This window comes from Serinus canaria, chromosome 6 (genome assembly GCF_022539315.1).
Source record: "Serinus canaria isolate serCan28SL12 chromosome 6, serCan2020, whole genome shotgun sequence".
Lineage (NCBI taxonomy): Eukaryota > Metazoa > Chordata > Aves > Passeriformes > Fringillidae > Serinus > Serinus canaria.
In genome coordinates, this window is record NC_066320.1 from 5,290,401 (window position 1) to 5,303,432 (window position 13,032).

Sequence of the window (13,032 nt, forward strand, 5' to 3'; positions counted from 1 at the left end):
TCCATGGTACTGCAGTTCTGCAGTGCTACAAAGGATTAGATCCAGTGTAGGAGTTGGTAGCAAGTTGAACATCTGTAATAATTTATTTTTATATATAATTTAGCCCTCCCAGGTTGTCTGATTTGGTCACTTGGGGTGCTCTGTGACCCTGGCTGTATCTCTCACCCTTTCATCATCACCTTGATGGGGCCAAGTCCTGAGCAGGAGCAGAGATGGCATCAGTGGAGAGCTGGAATTGAACCACAGTGTTATCATTACTCATCCTCCTTCCCAACTTGTCCTCAGTTCCAGCTCTGAACTGCAGGAAACTCTTCATTTTAGGAGCCAGGGCAAACTGATAAGTAGTTGTTCCCTCTGAGGAGTATCTGTAGTATTAGGGATTTGTGATGCTTTTGCATGAAAAGAGATTTAAGTTATGGAAGAGCAAATGCCTGCTGGGGTGCCAGGAAAAGCTGCTTTAGGCAAATCCCAGTTCCTCTAACTTCTTTTAGCAGGGAAAAGTTGGCACATCTTGTCCACATGAGTGGGCTCTGGCTTTTTCTCTCCCCTTAAGTACCAGCTCCATGTTCCGGCTGTCCTGTTACCCCACATCCTCACAGGCTCCAAGGCCTCACTTCCCTTTCCACACAGAAGATTCCCAGACTGCAGTGAAGCCTGGCTGAGAGCATTTCCCAAAAGCAATCCCTCCCTCTGTGGAGAGCTTTCATTCCCTCCTGGAAACAAATGATGTTGTCCTGGCCTTTGTCTTTGTGCCAGAATAGATCCTTGTGCTGTAGTGAATGAATGAGTATTTTATGTCTTTTGGGGACTTTCTGTTCCTTCTAATCATAGCCACACAAAACTATTCAAGAAGTATCAGCAAAACTCAGCGTGGTGCTATTTTTATGAAAGTTGAATTCCAAATTTAATTAGAATTACTCATATTATGCCTTTAATCTGCAATATAGAGCAATTAAGAGTAATAGACTTCCTTCTCCTCAGACCTCCTTTATCTGAAGATTGTTTAAGGTGATATGGAAACTAAATCCAGCACCCCTCAAGTGGGCTTTGAAGAGTCACAGATCATCTTTGGATGATAAATCTTCATTTCAGCTGGCCATGAGGTTTATATTATATAGGCGACAGCATTAATTCAATGCTGATAATCAATTCTGTGTGCTGAATATTAATAGGAAGATTTAGAGATGGGGATATTAAAGAATTAAAAGGATTTCTCTGGTCTTTATTATTTATTTAGTGTAATTAAAGACTTCTCCATGACTGCTGGCTGTGTCCTAGGTTAAGCCTAACATAATTTGGAGCATTTACCCTTTCCTTCTTAAAGACCATAATAAAAATAATCCAGACTTATCCTTAAGAAAAATTCCAAGGCCTAAATTTCTGTTCTCTACTTTTGCCGAAACCATTTCAATTTTCAGGCACAAAAAGTGAAAATAGAGAACTTGACAGACATAAATGCATTGCTCATGCCCAGGAATGGCTCCAAGAAAATTAATTAAACCAACAATAAATTCCCCATAAGATCAGAAGCACCAAGTCTGTGGCAAAATAACAGCAGATAGAAAACATATTTGGTATTAGAGATATGTATTTCTTTCCATGCTAATTATATTTCTAATTACATTCTCTTTCACCCCTCTCCAGCAAGAATGGTAATGGGCATCTTTGTGCAGGCTCACAGCATTATACTAATTTATTTCTTGTCTTTTTCTGACTTCTAGGCGAGGATATGCACAGCAAGAGGTAAGGCCAGAGCCCAATTACCTTACAAATATTGATTATACCAGTGTGCTTTTCCCATGCAGCCCAAGAGTGTGGGCAGCCAGGGTGTGGGGGAGTCTCCCCTTCTACTCTGCTCTTCTGAGACCCCACCTGGAATTCTGTGCGCGGTTCTGGTTCTCCCAAAATAAGAAGGACATGGAACTGTTGGAGCAGGTCCAGAGGAGGCCATGAAGATGCTGAGGGCTCTGGAGCATTTTCCCTCTGGAGCCAGGCTGGGAGAGCTGGGAATACTCAGCCTGGAGAGGGGAAGGGTGTGTGGAGACCTCACAGCTCCTTCCAGAGCCTGAAGGGACACAGGGATACTGGAGAGGGACCCTGCAACAGGAACTGCAGTGACAGGACAAGGGGAATGGGTTCAGACTGACACAGGGAAAATTTAGGTGGGATATTGGGAAGGAATTGTTCCTGGCAGGGTGGGCAGGCCCTGGCACAAGGTGCCCAGAGAAACTGGGGCTGTTCCTGGATCCATGGAAGTGTCCAAGGCCAGGCTTGGATCACCCTGGGATAGTGGAAGGTGTCCCTGCCCCTGGCAGGGGGTGGGATTAGTTGAGTTTTAAGTTCCCTCCCAACCCAAACCAGTCAGGGACTGTGTGTGGGGAACTCCCAGGTACTGAGTGCTTTAGAGACCAGAAATTGAAAGTGCTTCAAGTTTATGAGCTGTGGATCCCCTGGGGGCTTGGATCCATTGCGGCAGGAGTGTGACCTCCAGGCTCAGAGATTGCTGCTTAAGGAGCTGCCAGAGGGAGCTTCCCAGGGAATTCCCTCCACGCCTGATGGGTTTCCCAGGCAGGGATGGGGCTCTGGACCTCCCCTGCAGCTCTGTGAGGTCTGCTGCTCCTGCAGTATCATTTTCTCCAGAAATTAATAACAGGGAGAAGAGTTTCCTTCAGTACAATCTCAATCACTGGAAAGTTTTCCAAAATACATTCGTATCACAAATGTAGATATTTACTGATTTTTTGTTCCTCTCTTTGCACAGCTGGTTTGTGTCTCTTAATTTAAATACAGAACTTAGTTCTCTTGTCCTCTGATAGAAGTTTTTGAGTTAAATCTGTCAGGCAATCACGACAAAAACTGGGAAGTTGATTTTGTATTTAGGCAAAAGAAATGGTGGACTGTGAAAGGATTTCACTGCATCAGGAGCTCTGTGTTCTCACAGGGGATGGAAGTCTCCAGCTGCCTGCCATAAAAAAGTTCCAAAGGACCTCTGGTTTCAGCATTTATTACTAATCTTAGACACCTGCACTTTAATTGTTGCTGCCTGATTAACCACTTTCTCATTTTCTTTTGTAGCAACAGCAGTTGCTGAGACCTTCTCTTCTCAGACCAGAGGTACAACCATTTTTCATTTCTGAATTGTTCTATAAGTTTTGAAGTGGTTTTTACATCATTTTCTAATAAGAACTTGTCTGTCTCAGGTAATTTTTTTCCCCCTGGCTTTTAGATAAAAAGCAAAGTTCTGGCATTGTGAGGTCAGTTATCTTATTTTAATTAAATACCTTAAATTTACTGCATCTTGGTACTTCCAAGGCCAGGTTGGGTGGGACTTAGAGCAATCTAGGATGCTGGAAGGTGGGACTGGATGGGCTTTAAGGTCTCTTCCAAACCACTCTGAGATCTGTGGTTTTCCCCATGAGCATCTTTCAGTGGCTCCCACAGGCTTCATCCCACAGTTTCAGATTTCCCAACAGAATGATTCCATTGCTCTCCAGCTGCTGATTTTTTCCTGGTGTCAGTCAGCTGCTGATGGATTACTGCAGCTGGAGCTGAGCTGAAGAGTTGGTGCTGGAAGCTTTAGCACCTTGCTGTGCAGTGCAATTGCAAATCTTTCTATTTCCAATCTTTTAGGCCCAAAATGATTTCCAGAATAAGCAATAAGAGCAAATGTTGGTATTTTTGTGCTACAGGATAGGGATCATTTCTGCAGTCAGAAGAAGTAATTACATAATAAAGAATAATAAAAGCAGTAATTACATTTGGGCCTTTTTCACACTGTTTGCATTCAATCAGTGTTTCTCTTTTCCAGGAGTTGAGTATGGAGTCTGGAATTGATCCAGGGCAGGAATACTATGGCCAGGATTACTACAGTTATGAGCACGGGTATAGTTCCATTTTTCCTCTTTATTTCTGAAAGTGCTGCTTTTCCAGGCTGGTGATGTTTATTATTCCAGCAGTTAATCATGGGACTTCCCTTCACCTAAGGATTACTTTAATCTTTGTGTCCACAAAGGCGTAAACCAACAACAAAACTCTTTTCAGAGGTTAAGGGGGTGTGTGATAACTCCCTGCTTCTTCAGGGATGTCATTATTCCACTTACAGAGTGCACATCCCGTCCCTCATGCTGGGTTTATACCCTTCGTGTGTGTATTTCTGCTCCTGGCAGATTAATTTCCATCTCCTGTGTTCAGGGATTAATCCTTTCTTCTCCCAGTTTCTAGCCAGCTGCTGGCCTTTTAAATTTCCCTCTAAAAAACACCATCCTGCCTTGTGGCATTTAAATTTCCCTCAGAAAACCCCATCCTGCCTTGTTCTGATAAATCCCATTGGACTGCAGCTCTTCAGGAATTACTGGCTGGAGTTCTCCAGAACTGATCCCAGGGAAGCTGCTCTTTCAATCCCTGATTATTAAGAAAGATCCCCAAAAAAATCAGGTGGATTGAAGGAAGCTTGGTGTACTTAGAGGGGTCTTGACTGATCCAGCAGACCCCAAAATTCGGGTTACCCTGAGGGGCTCGTGGCTGTTGGAACAGAAGGATATCTGGGATTTGGTTGCCGCTAAGGAAGAAAAGGAGGGAGTAAAACAAGGAAAGCTGTTCCCCTCGCTCTGGATGTGAACAAGTGCAGTGCTGGCTGTGTGGTGAGAGGTGTGAGCACATTTGGGCCCCTCCTGAGGAGCTGTGGTGTCCCTGCAGGTACGAGCTGCCGCAGTACGGGAGCCGCCGGCGCCTGCTGTCCCCGTCGGGAATGTACGACGAGTACGGCGAGGTGGTGGTGGAGAGCGACGGTGGCTACTACTACAGTCCCCACGGGCCAGCAGCTGAGGAGGTAAGGAACAAGCTCTGGAGGCTCATTCTGTCCCTTGAACAGCTGGAAAGGCCACCAGACCTCATCAGTTGTACGCTGGAATTGATTGGAATTAGGTTTTGTATAGATCGGCGTTAAGCATTGTTGGCCCCGTAAAGTTTGTCAGCATTAAATTCCTTTTGTTTTCCAGGCACAAAAAAAGAATTGCTGTTCCTGTTAGTATCCACATCTGGTTTTAGTTCTAAGAAAAATCCACTTAGGTAATCCCATTTTATATCATTACCAAATAAAGAAATCAGTATTTTTAGGGGCCTACAAGGAAGCTGGAGGAGGACTCTTCAGCAGGAACTGGGATGACAGGACAAGAAGAATGGGTAAAGACTGAAAAGGGAAAATTTAGCTTGAATATAGGGAAGATATTCCTCCCTGTGAAGGTGGGCAGGCCCTGGCACAGGGTGCCCAGAGAAGCTCTGGCTGCTCCTGGATCCCAGGAGTGTCCAAGGCCAGGCTGGACATTGGAGCTTGGAGGAACTTGGGATATTGGCAATGTCCCTGTCCATGGCAGGGGGTGGCACTGGATGGGCTTCAAGGTCCCCTCCAACCAAAAGCACTCCTGGACTCTAAAAGTCTATTACTAATATTCTTCTTACAAATTATGACTTTGCAATGAGAAAAGCAGTACTGAAACTCATTTGTCATAGAGTTCACAATAAAATCTAAAAAAAAAAAAAAAATTAAATGTCAGTGGCAATCAGAAGTAGATGTAAACGTTTCTTTTGAGAAAAAGGTCCAATTGCCATAAGTGCCAGATCTTAATCCATTATTAAATGAGAAGACCGAACATTTCAGTGTTTTCCCCATTACAGAGTAAGGTAGTTTTGCATTTCTAGCCTATTCTGAAACTTTCTAAACTCTAAAATTCCCAAACATATCCCATAACTTTGGTAAGAAAACTGTTTGAAAACAGGTAAGTTCATTTTGATGCTGGGAAATAAATGTGGCACCTTCTCCTACCCTATTTTAAGGTACAGGTTTTCACAATAACTCTCTTTCAAGTGGTAATCAATTAATTTTCATAATTTTCAGGGCATGAGTCCAGTCAGAGGCCCTCCCAGCAGAGGTATAAGCCAGGCAGCAGGGCCTCAAATGGAAGGGAGACCTGTAGGTGTTGGGATGGACCTCAGCCGTGGTCCTGGAAGAGGATTTAGGAGCAGCCAGGGAAAAAGGAGGCTAAAGGGAGTGATGCATATAAGTCGTGTGGCAGTCAGTGCCCACAAACCAGGAAGAGCTGAGTCTGCCCATGCCCGGTGGAAGAAAGCAAAGATATTCCCAATGATCCTGCAGAAAGTGAAAGGTAGGAAAGATTCCAGCTATGCCAAGCTGCTGTCGGCTCGCCAAGCGGACGCGGACAAACCCATGATGATCAGGGGAAGCTACTTCCAGAAACCCACGGATGCCAGGCCCTCCATGAGAAAACTAAACCACGTGTTGAAGCGCATCAGCGTCTCCAAGAAATTCCAGGAGGGCCTGGGCAAGGATTTGGCACGGGGAGAGGAAGGGTCTGAAAGGGATGAAGCCAAGTCGGGAGTTTCAATCAGTATCACGGCAGAGAGCGAGCACGAGGACAGCGACCACGAGAAGAGGAGGAAGAGGAGGAGGAGGCGCACCTCGGACGAGTCCTCTGAGAAGAGCAGCAGCTCCGGCTCTGAGTCAGAAGACAAAGACTACTTGAAAATAACCCTGGATCAGGATGAGGCCACGGAAAGCACCGTGGACTCGGATGAGGAAACTGGGGATGTGGGGGATTCCGATGAGGACTCTGAATCCAGCTCCAGCGGCGAGTCGGAGGAGGACTCGTCAGAAGAGGATGATGATGAGGAAGACTCTGAGAGCGATGAGGATGGCAGCCTGTCCAAGAGCTCATCCACACGGAGCTCCTACAGCAGGTCAGGGACCAGTGAGTCCAGCAGCAGGAGAAGCACGGAAATGTCCAGTGTGAAAAGCAGGGCAGGCAGCTCCCGTGGCAAACGCTCCAGCCAGAAATCCGTGAGCTCCACTGCCTCGGGTAGCGACAGGGACACGAGCTACAAGAAAACCTCAGGATCCAGCTACAAGAGCAAAACCTCCTCTGCCAGTGTGGAAATAGAGGACACCATAGAAGAGGTGTCAGAGGAAGAGGAAGAGGCAGAGGAGACAGCAGATAGCTCAAACAAGGCGGTTTCTAAAACTGCCAATGCAAAAGCTGCTGCTGCTGCTGCTGGAGGGGGCAAGGGAGGACAGTCAGCTGCTCCTGGTGAGGACAGCGAGGAGGAAAGTGAAGGAGAGGCTGATCCAGAGGACAGTGACAGGGAGGACACTCCCAGTAAGAATGAATCTTCTTGCCTAGACAGTGAAATCAGTGCAACTTCCAAAGGTACCACAGGGACAAAAAGCTCAGGTAGCGCCACGTCTGGGAAAACTGCCACGTCCCCTGAGACTCAGAGCTCTGACACCAACAGGAAAGGAATGAAAACAAAAAAAAAGGTGTCCCAGGAAAGCAGCCAGTCCCAGTCAGATGAGCCCCTGGGTACTGGAGTTATGGAGTCAGAGGCCACGGGGGATTCCACCTCCTTTTAAAGAGGAGTGACAGTAGGTGATGGTTTGCAGTGAGGAGTGGCTTTGTTTGCTGTGCCTTCTGTGTGGTCTTTCCTAAGCAATGCTGACAGGCTGGAGACAGCCAAAAGGAAAGAGCAAAATGTATGGATCCAGCATTTCACTGCCCTTGGGAGAGAACTGTGGAAAACCAAACTAATTCCAGCCTTGTGGATATATATATATATATATATATATATATATATATATATATATATATATAAATATACATACACATACACACACTATAGATATACTCAGTCATAAATACAGAAAGTTTTGTTTTCATGGAGCAATGAAACATGGGATTTAGGGAAGAATGGAAATGAGGAGGAGGAGGGTGTAAAGATTTTAAAGTCATCCATAATTAGCAGGATGTAAAGATTTAAAAATCATCCATGTTTTCATCCTATACATTAATATTGTATTAATACATTTGCTAATCTTCAGGTGAGTTCTCTGCTGTAAAGGTCAGTTATGTTTGCAGGGAGGACAAGGGGAACTGCAGCAAAACAACATTCCCAAAACTGCAGGAGATAACTGGGAGAGCTGGGATTGGGCTGTTTCTGCATCACAGGATTCAGGTTGCAAACACCAGTGATGCACAAGCCAGGAATGCTGAGGCAGGAGGACCAAGTGAGCTAGATCAGGAAAGGAAATGGATTACATTTCCCACCTTCTGCCTTTCCTGCCTATCACAGTACCATGGGTTTATTTTATTTTATTTTATTTTAATTTTAGCATCTCTTTAAACTCAATCCATGGTAACTTACCTGCCCCTTTGTGTCCCCTCACAGCACAACATTGTAGCTGCACATAATGTTGTCATGTAAATCCCACTTAAACTAAGCAGGAATAGATCCACTAAAATATATCCATGTGAAGAACATTGTCTGTCTTTTCCAGGAACAAGAAAATAGCATCTAAGTAATTTTTAGCAAGTGTAACTTCTCAAAAGCTGAAGAGTAATCACCTATTTGTACCTTGCATGATTTTTTTCTCTAAAAACTAGCTTTTCTCGTGTTCCTGTGTGTGTTTTGCAGTGGGGGTTAGCTGTGATGGCACCTTAGTGTTCAAATTATTCATTCAAGAAGGGTAATAGCTCTTTTCAGTGTGGTGCAAGGAGGCATTTAATTTTAAAAGATCAATTATAAATTATAATAACTAGTGGGGGTTGTGTGCTCACCATAGAGCAATCACTGCTACTACAGAGTCACAGCAGTGTGCAAGTTGTTTGCATTAATTCTTTGAAGAAATATTTAGGTTATATAAACCTAAAGCCTGGTTTCTCCACCATCTTCCTGAGCATTTCCACTGATCCCACCTGTCTGGAACAGTCACAAAGACTTACATGGAGCTGCTCTTTTTGTAAGCAGCCGGTTTTGCCAGCGCCGTGCCTGAGATTTTCCCTGGTGTATGTCCCGGGATTTTCTCTGCTGGATGTGTGATGCACACAAAGCAGAGCTGGCCAGTGCACGGAATTCACAATGCAAGGGAAGAAAACTTCCAAGGCCTTCCTAGAATTTACACCTTGGGGTATTTCTTAAAGGTATCTCTCACACAGCAGCTTCCTCCTCGGGGCCCTCCCATTTCTGCGCACATCCAAGGGGAAAGGTGCAAAATCGATAGAAACTGATGAGAGTTATTAGTAAACGAAGAGAAGGGGCAGGAGAAAACTGCTGGGTTGCCCTGACATTTCTTTTTGTTGTCCAACAGTGGGCCAAAAAGAAGAGGATCAAGTTGGTGGTGGACCCGGAGTATGAGACCAGCTCCACGGGCGAGGAGAGCGCTCCCGACTCCAGCCAGAGGAACCGGCTGAGCAATGCCGCCTTCCAAGCCAACGGCAGCAGCAACATCTACGTGGCCCAGAACGGCTCCGTGGTGCGCACCCGCCGCGCCTGCCTGGGCAATAATTTAAAAGTCACGTCCCCAGTGAGGCTGGGGAAGCAGTTCAAGAAACTGGACAAGCTGGCGGTGACGCACGAGGAGAGCGTCCCGCTGAACACGTTGTCCAAGGGACCGTCCCCCGGTGACAAAATGAACTCCAGGCCATGCAGTGTGTCCTTTTCCTCTACTATAGGGGCTGAAAATGTAGTGACAAAGGCCGGGGCGGCCAAACTGAAAAGCACAGACGAGCAGGAATCAGTTGTTGACCACGAGGAAGTCAAGGAGCCCTTGGAGTCGCACAGTGAACACACACAGTCCGACGAGGAGGAGCTCTGGATGGGCCCTTGGAACAACCTCCACATACCAATGACAAAACTGTGATTTTAGTTGATTTTTTTTTTAATTTTGGTTTTTACTTCGGTTTATAATAAACTGCGCTTTTTATTGTCACCCAGGGGCAGACGTACGGAGTTTGTATGGTGCACATCCGTTGTCCATGACAAACGGCACGCTTTAATATTCCCAGACAAAATTTGCACTCACATTTGGACCGATCCATTGTCCTCCCCAGTTTTGACAGGCTCCCATTTCACTAAACACTACTTGGATTCAATTAATGAGTTCTTTTTGGATCTGGAGTTCTTGTTTAATAAACAGTAAACTACTAATAAATGCACAGCCCCCATTGGTTTAACCCTCCAGACAGTTCTATATCTGCCTGGCTTTGTTTTTCTGTATGGTACTTGTGGCTCTACTGTCTAGATTTGGGAATTGTCTATTTATGTTCAAGATTTATATCCAAGCTCTGCCTTCTGACCTCAGAATAATAAATTAAAAATAAACCCATCCAAGTCAATGGAGCAAATCCTCGGCTGCTGCTGGAATTTGAGTCCCAGTTCCAAAGTCAGAGCAATTTATGCAAACAACGCCCAGCTGGCAAAGTTATGGAATCAAAGTTCCTGAGATTACAGCACTGCCACTTAGAAAAGTGCAAGAGAAGCTGAAATAAGATAAAAATTGCAAAGAGGAAGGCAACGTGTAGCAATTAATCTTATTCAGAGCTACCTGGCCGTGGTTTGTTCATTTTCTTTTGTAAATTAGCTCGTTCCAATTTTCTTCTCCGGTCAATTTTTCATCTTTTCATCTCTTCCCACATCAGTTCTGTTTGCTTCTTTCCATGGTCTTTAACTCCAGCTTTTGTGCTCTATCAGTAATTGTCATCCTATGGCTGTATTCCTCTGGAATAAAGCAGGATGATCCATGAGCCTGTGATAGTGGGAGGCACTAAAGAGGAGTTAATGGGGAGAGGATGGATCCATTCCCAAGCCCAGCTGGCTGGTGGGTTAAGCAGTGCCATCACCATTCCACTTGGATAACACAAATGTGCTGAAAAGACAAATGGATCCCACGGAAACAGGAGAAAAAGGGAATATTTTATGAGGTGAACGTGCACAGATAGATCTGGGAAGAGCAAAGGGTCTCAGGACACACACACACACACAGAGTTGTTTCCAAAACTTTTACAATCCATTACCTGTGAAATACACGACATAAATTCAGGCACCTGGCTACAATTTCTGGTTTTACCTCTAAGTTTTGAATGTGCTGTCACAGCTTGGACAGGGAGCTGAGAATTTTCACTGTTTGTTGTCACCAACACCCAAAAAAGACAAAGAAAAGCTGATTTCTCCAGTATGAAGCAGCAAAAGAAAAAAAGCAGAACCACATTCACACGAGAAAATGTCCTCTTGTGTTGTGCAAGCTTTTTTGGGGTAAAACCAAACCAATTGTGAGAACAACCTGGATTCCTCTGGAAAGACTGGAAGAGCCAGCAGATAAATGTGTGTCATTAGCAAGGAGGAGATTGGCACCACCATTCTCCTCCCTTTCAGCTGCTGAGGCCTCACCACCAGGTCTGGGTGAGGATCTGCTGTGGCAGTAAAAGGACTTTGTGCTGCTGTGGCTGTGTTGGGTTTCCCTTTGCCCAGGTTCTCCCCCAGCAGATCCCTGGGAATGTTTGTCTTTGGGAGCTGTCTGCATGTGACTTCTCTGTCCAATACCTCCTTCTCAAGCTGAGGTTTCTGACCAAATATTTTGAGCAATGGTGCTTGTTTTCAGGCAAGAGAAATGCACTGTAGCCTCTCACACGTGGGAAAAACAAACCCACCTGGTGTTTCTTTGCCCTAATTCCTTTCTCTTGGCATATTTGCACTTGGGACCGGCGCTAAAACAGCGGTTTGGAGTTAAGCTGGAGGCTGGACATACAGATAAGACTGATGGAAGAAAGAAAAAAAAATCTATTCTTTGAAATAATAAGTAAAATGTTATATTTTAATCCTGTTCAAGACACTGTTATTATTTCACTGCCTCACTTTTATTGCAAAGTTCTGTTCCTAATATTCATTAGGGTCGTGTGCTTTTTAGATGAACATTTTCTCCCAATTTTCTGAGGGAAAGCAGAAGGTGTTTCTTTATTTCTAAAGCAGCTACAGCATCTGTAGCTCTGGGAAGGATCCTGGGGCTGCACACTGGTGAACAGTTGTGATATCTCTGCTTATCCAAGGGAAATTCCATCTCCACCTGCTCCTTTGTGCTGTCCAGGTGCTCAGAGCTTCTCCCACAATGCAGAGATCAGAATTCCCACCTTTTTTTCAGCAATGGGGGGGGGGGGGGGGGGGCTGTGCTTTCTAAAATTAACTCAATTTAACTAAACTTTTAGAATTGGGAATACTGCGGGGAAATCTTTCTTGGGTGTACAAGATTTGGGGGGGTGGGGGTATTTTTTTTCCTTTTTAATTTTCTGGGCGTATGATCCTGTCAATTATTACAGAATTCCAAACTTTGCCTTTTGGGGATGCCATGCCACGAGTAATTCTGGATTTTAGGCTGTGAGCAGGCACTGGCAGCCAGAACCAACAGCAGGAACCTCACAGTTTGAGCCAGCAAAAAAAAAAAAAAATCCTTTTTATTTCCCTTTGGGAAGTGAGGCATTAACCCAGCTTTGGATACAGGGAGTAGAATTCCAGATCTGTGCCTTGGGATGTAATTTACAGCAGTTTAAGCACCGAAATTTGTCAGGCTGAGGCAAGGCAGGAGCAGCTTCCCCTGAGTGGCAGAAGCACTTGCTGGTGGATCAAGGTGATAATCACCCCTCCTGCCACTGATTTAATTCCTGCACTCCTCCAAGCAGGATTTTGTGGCTTAGCACAGCATCTGGTACAGTTTCAGACCAAGGAAGATCCAAATGAGAAATTCTGGGGTTGTGGTAGGGTAGTGTAATTCCCACTGGGAGGGGAAAAGGAAAGCAAGGTGGAAAATGGAATTATTTCTATTTTCTCCCTTGTTTAAGTATTTACTACTTAAGACTATTAAAAAGCCCCATAGATCTGTCAGGGATCCTCTGGGAAATCAAATATTAATATGAAAGATGTTTGTATTCATAGTGGGGAGTCCCTGCATCCAGGATCTGGAGCAAGGGAAAGGACAGTGTGGTCACGGTGGGTTACAAGTGTCTGTCTGCTGGCAGAAATGCCCCAGCACACTCACTCAGCATCCTCCCATCACAGCCTGAATCCTTCCAGAACTTGGAAAACAGTCAGCAAAATGGAAAAGGGATTGGAACACCAAAATAAGTGATTTTTTTAGCAAATGCTGGGCAAACACCCAGTGGGAATGGGCGTGGAAATGCTTCCTGGGAACTGTCACAC

The 13,032-nt window shown here is 45.0% G+C and overlaps 1 protein-coding gene across 2 annotated transcripts in view; it reads left to right on the plus strand.

The window, feature by feature from the left end:
• Nucleotides 1-11,166, plus strand: part of PCDH15 (protocadherin related 15) — a 263,505-nt gene extending 252,339 nt beyond the window's left edge. The window contains exons 31-36 of one of the 2 annotated variants that reach the window (XM_030241129.2): nt 1,722-1,743; nt 3,076-3,114; nt 3,809-3,882; nt 4,696-4,828; nt 5,894-7,330; nt 9,155-11,166. In XM_030241129.2, coding sequence (XP_030096989.2) covers nt 1,722-1,743; nt 3,076-3,114; nt 3,809-3,882; nt 4,696-4,828; nt 5,894-7,330; nt 9,155-9,706 — 2,257 coding nt within the window. In that variant the 3' untranslated portion in view covers nt 9,707-11,166. The remainder of the gene's footprint in view (nt 1-1,721; nt 1,744-3,075; nt 3,115-3,808; nt 3,883-4,695; nt 4,829-5,893; nt 7,331-9,154) is intronic. The other variant, XM_030241128.2, reaches the window with a different exon arrangement.
• The last annotated feature ends 1,866 nt before the right edge of the window (nt 11,167-13,032 follow it).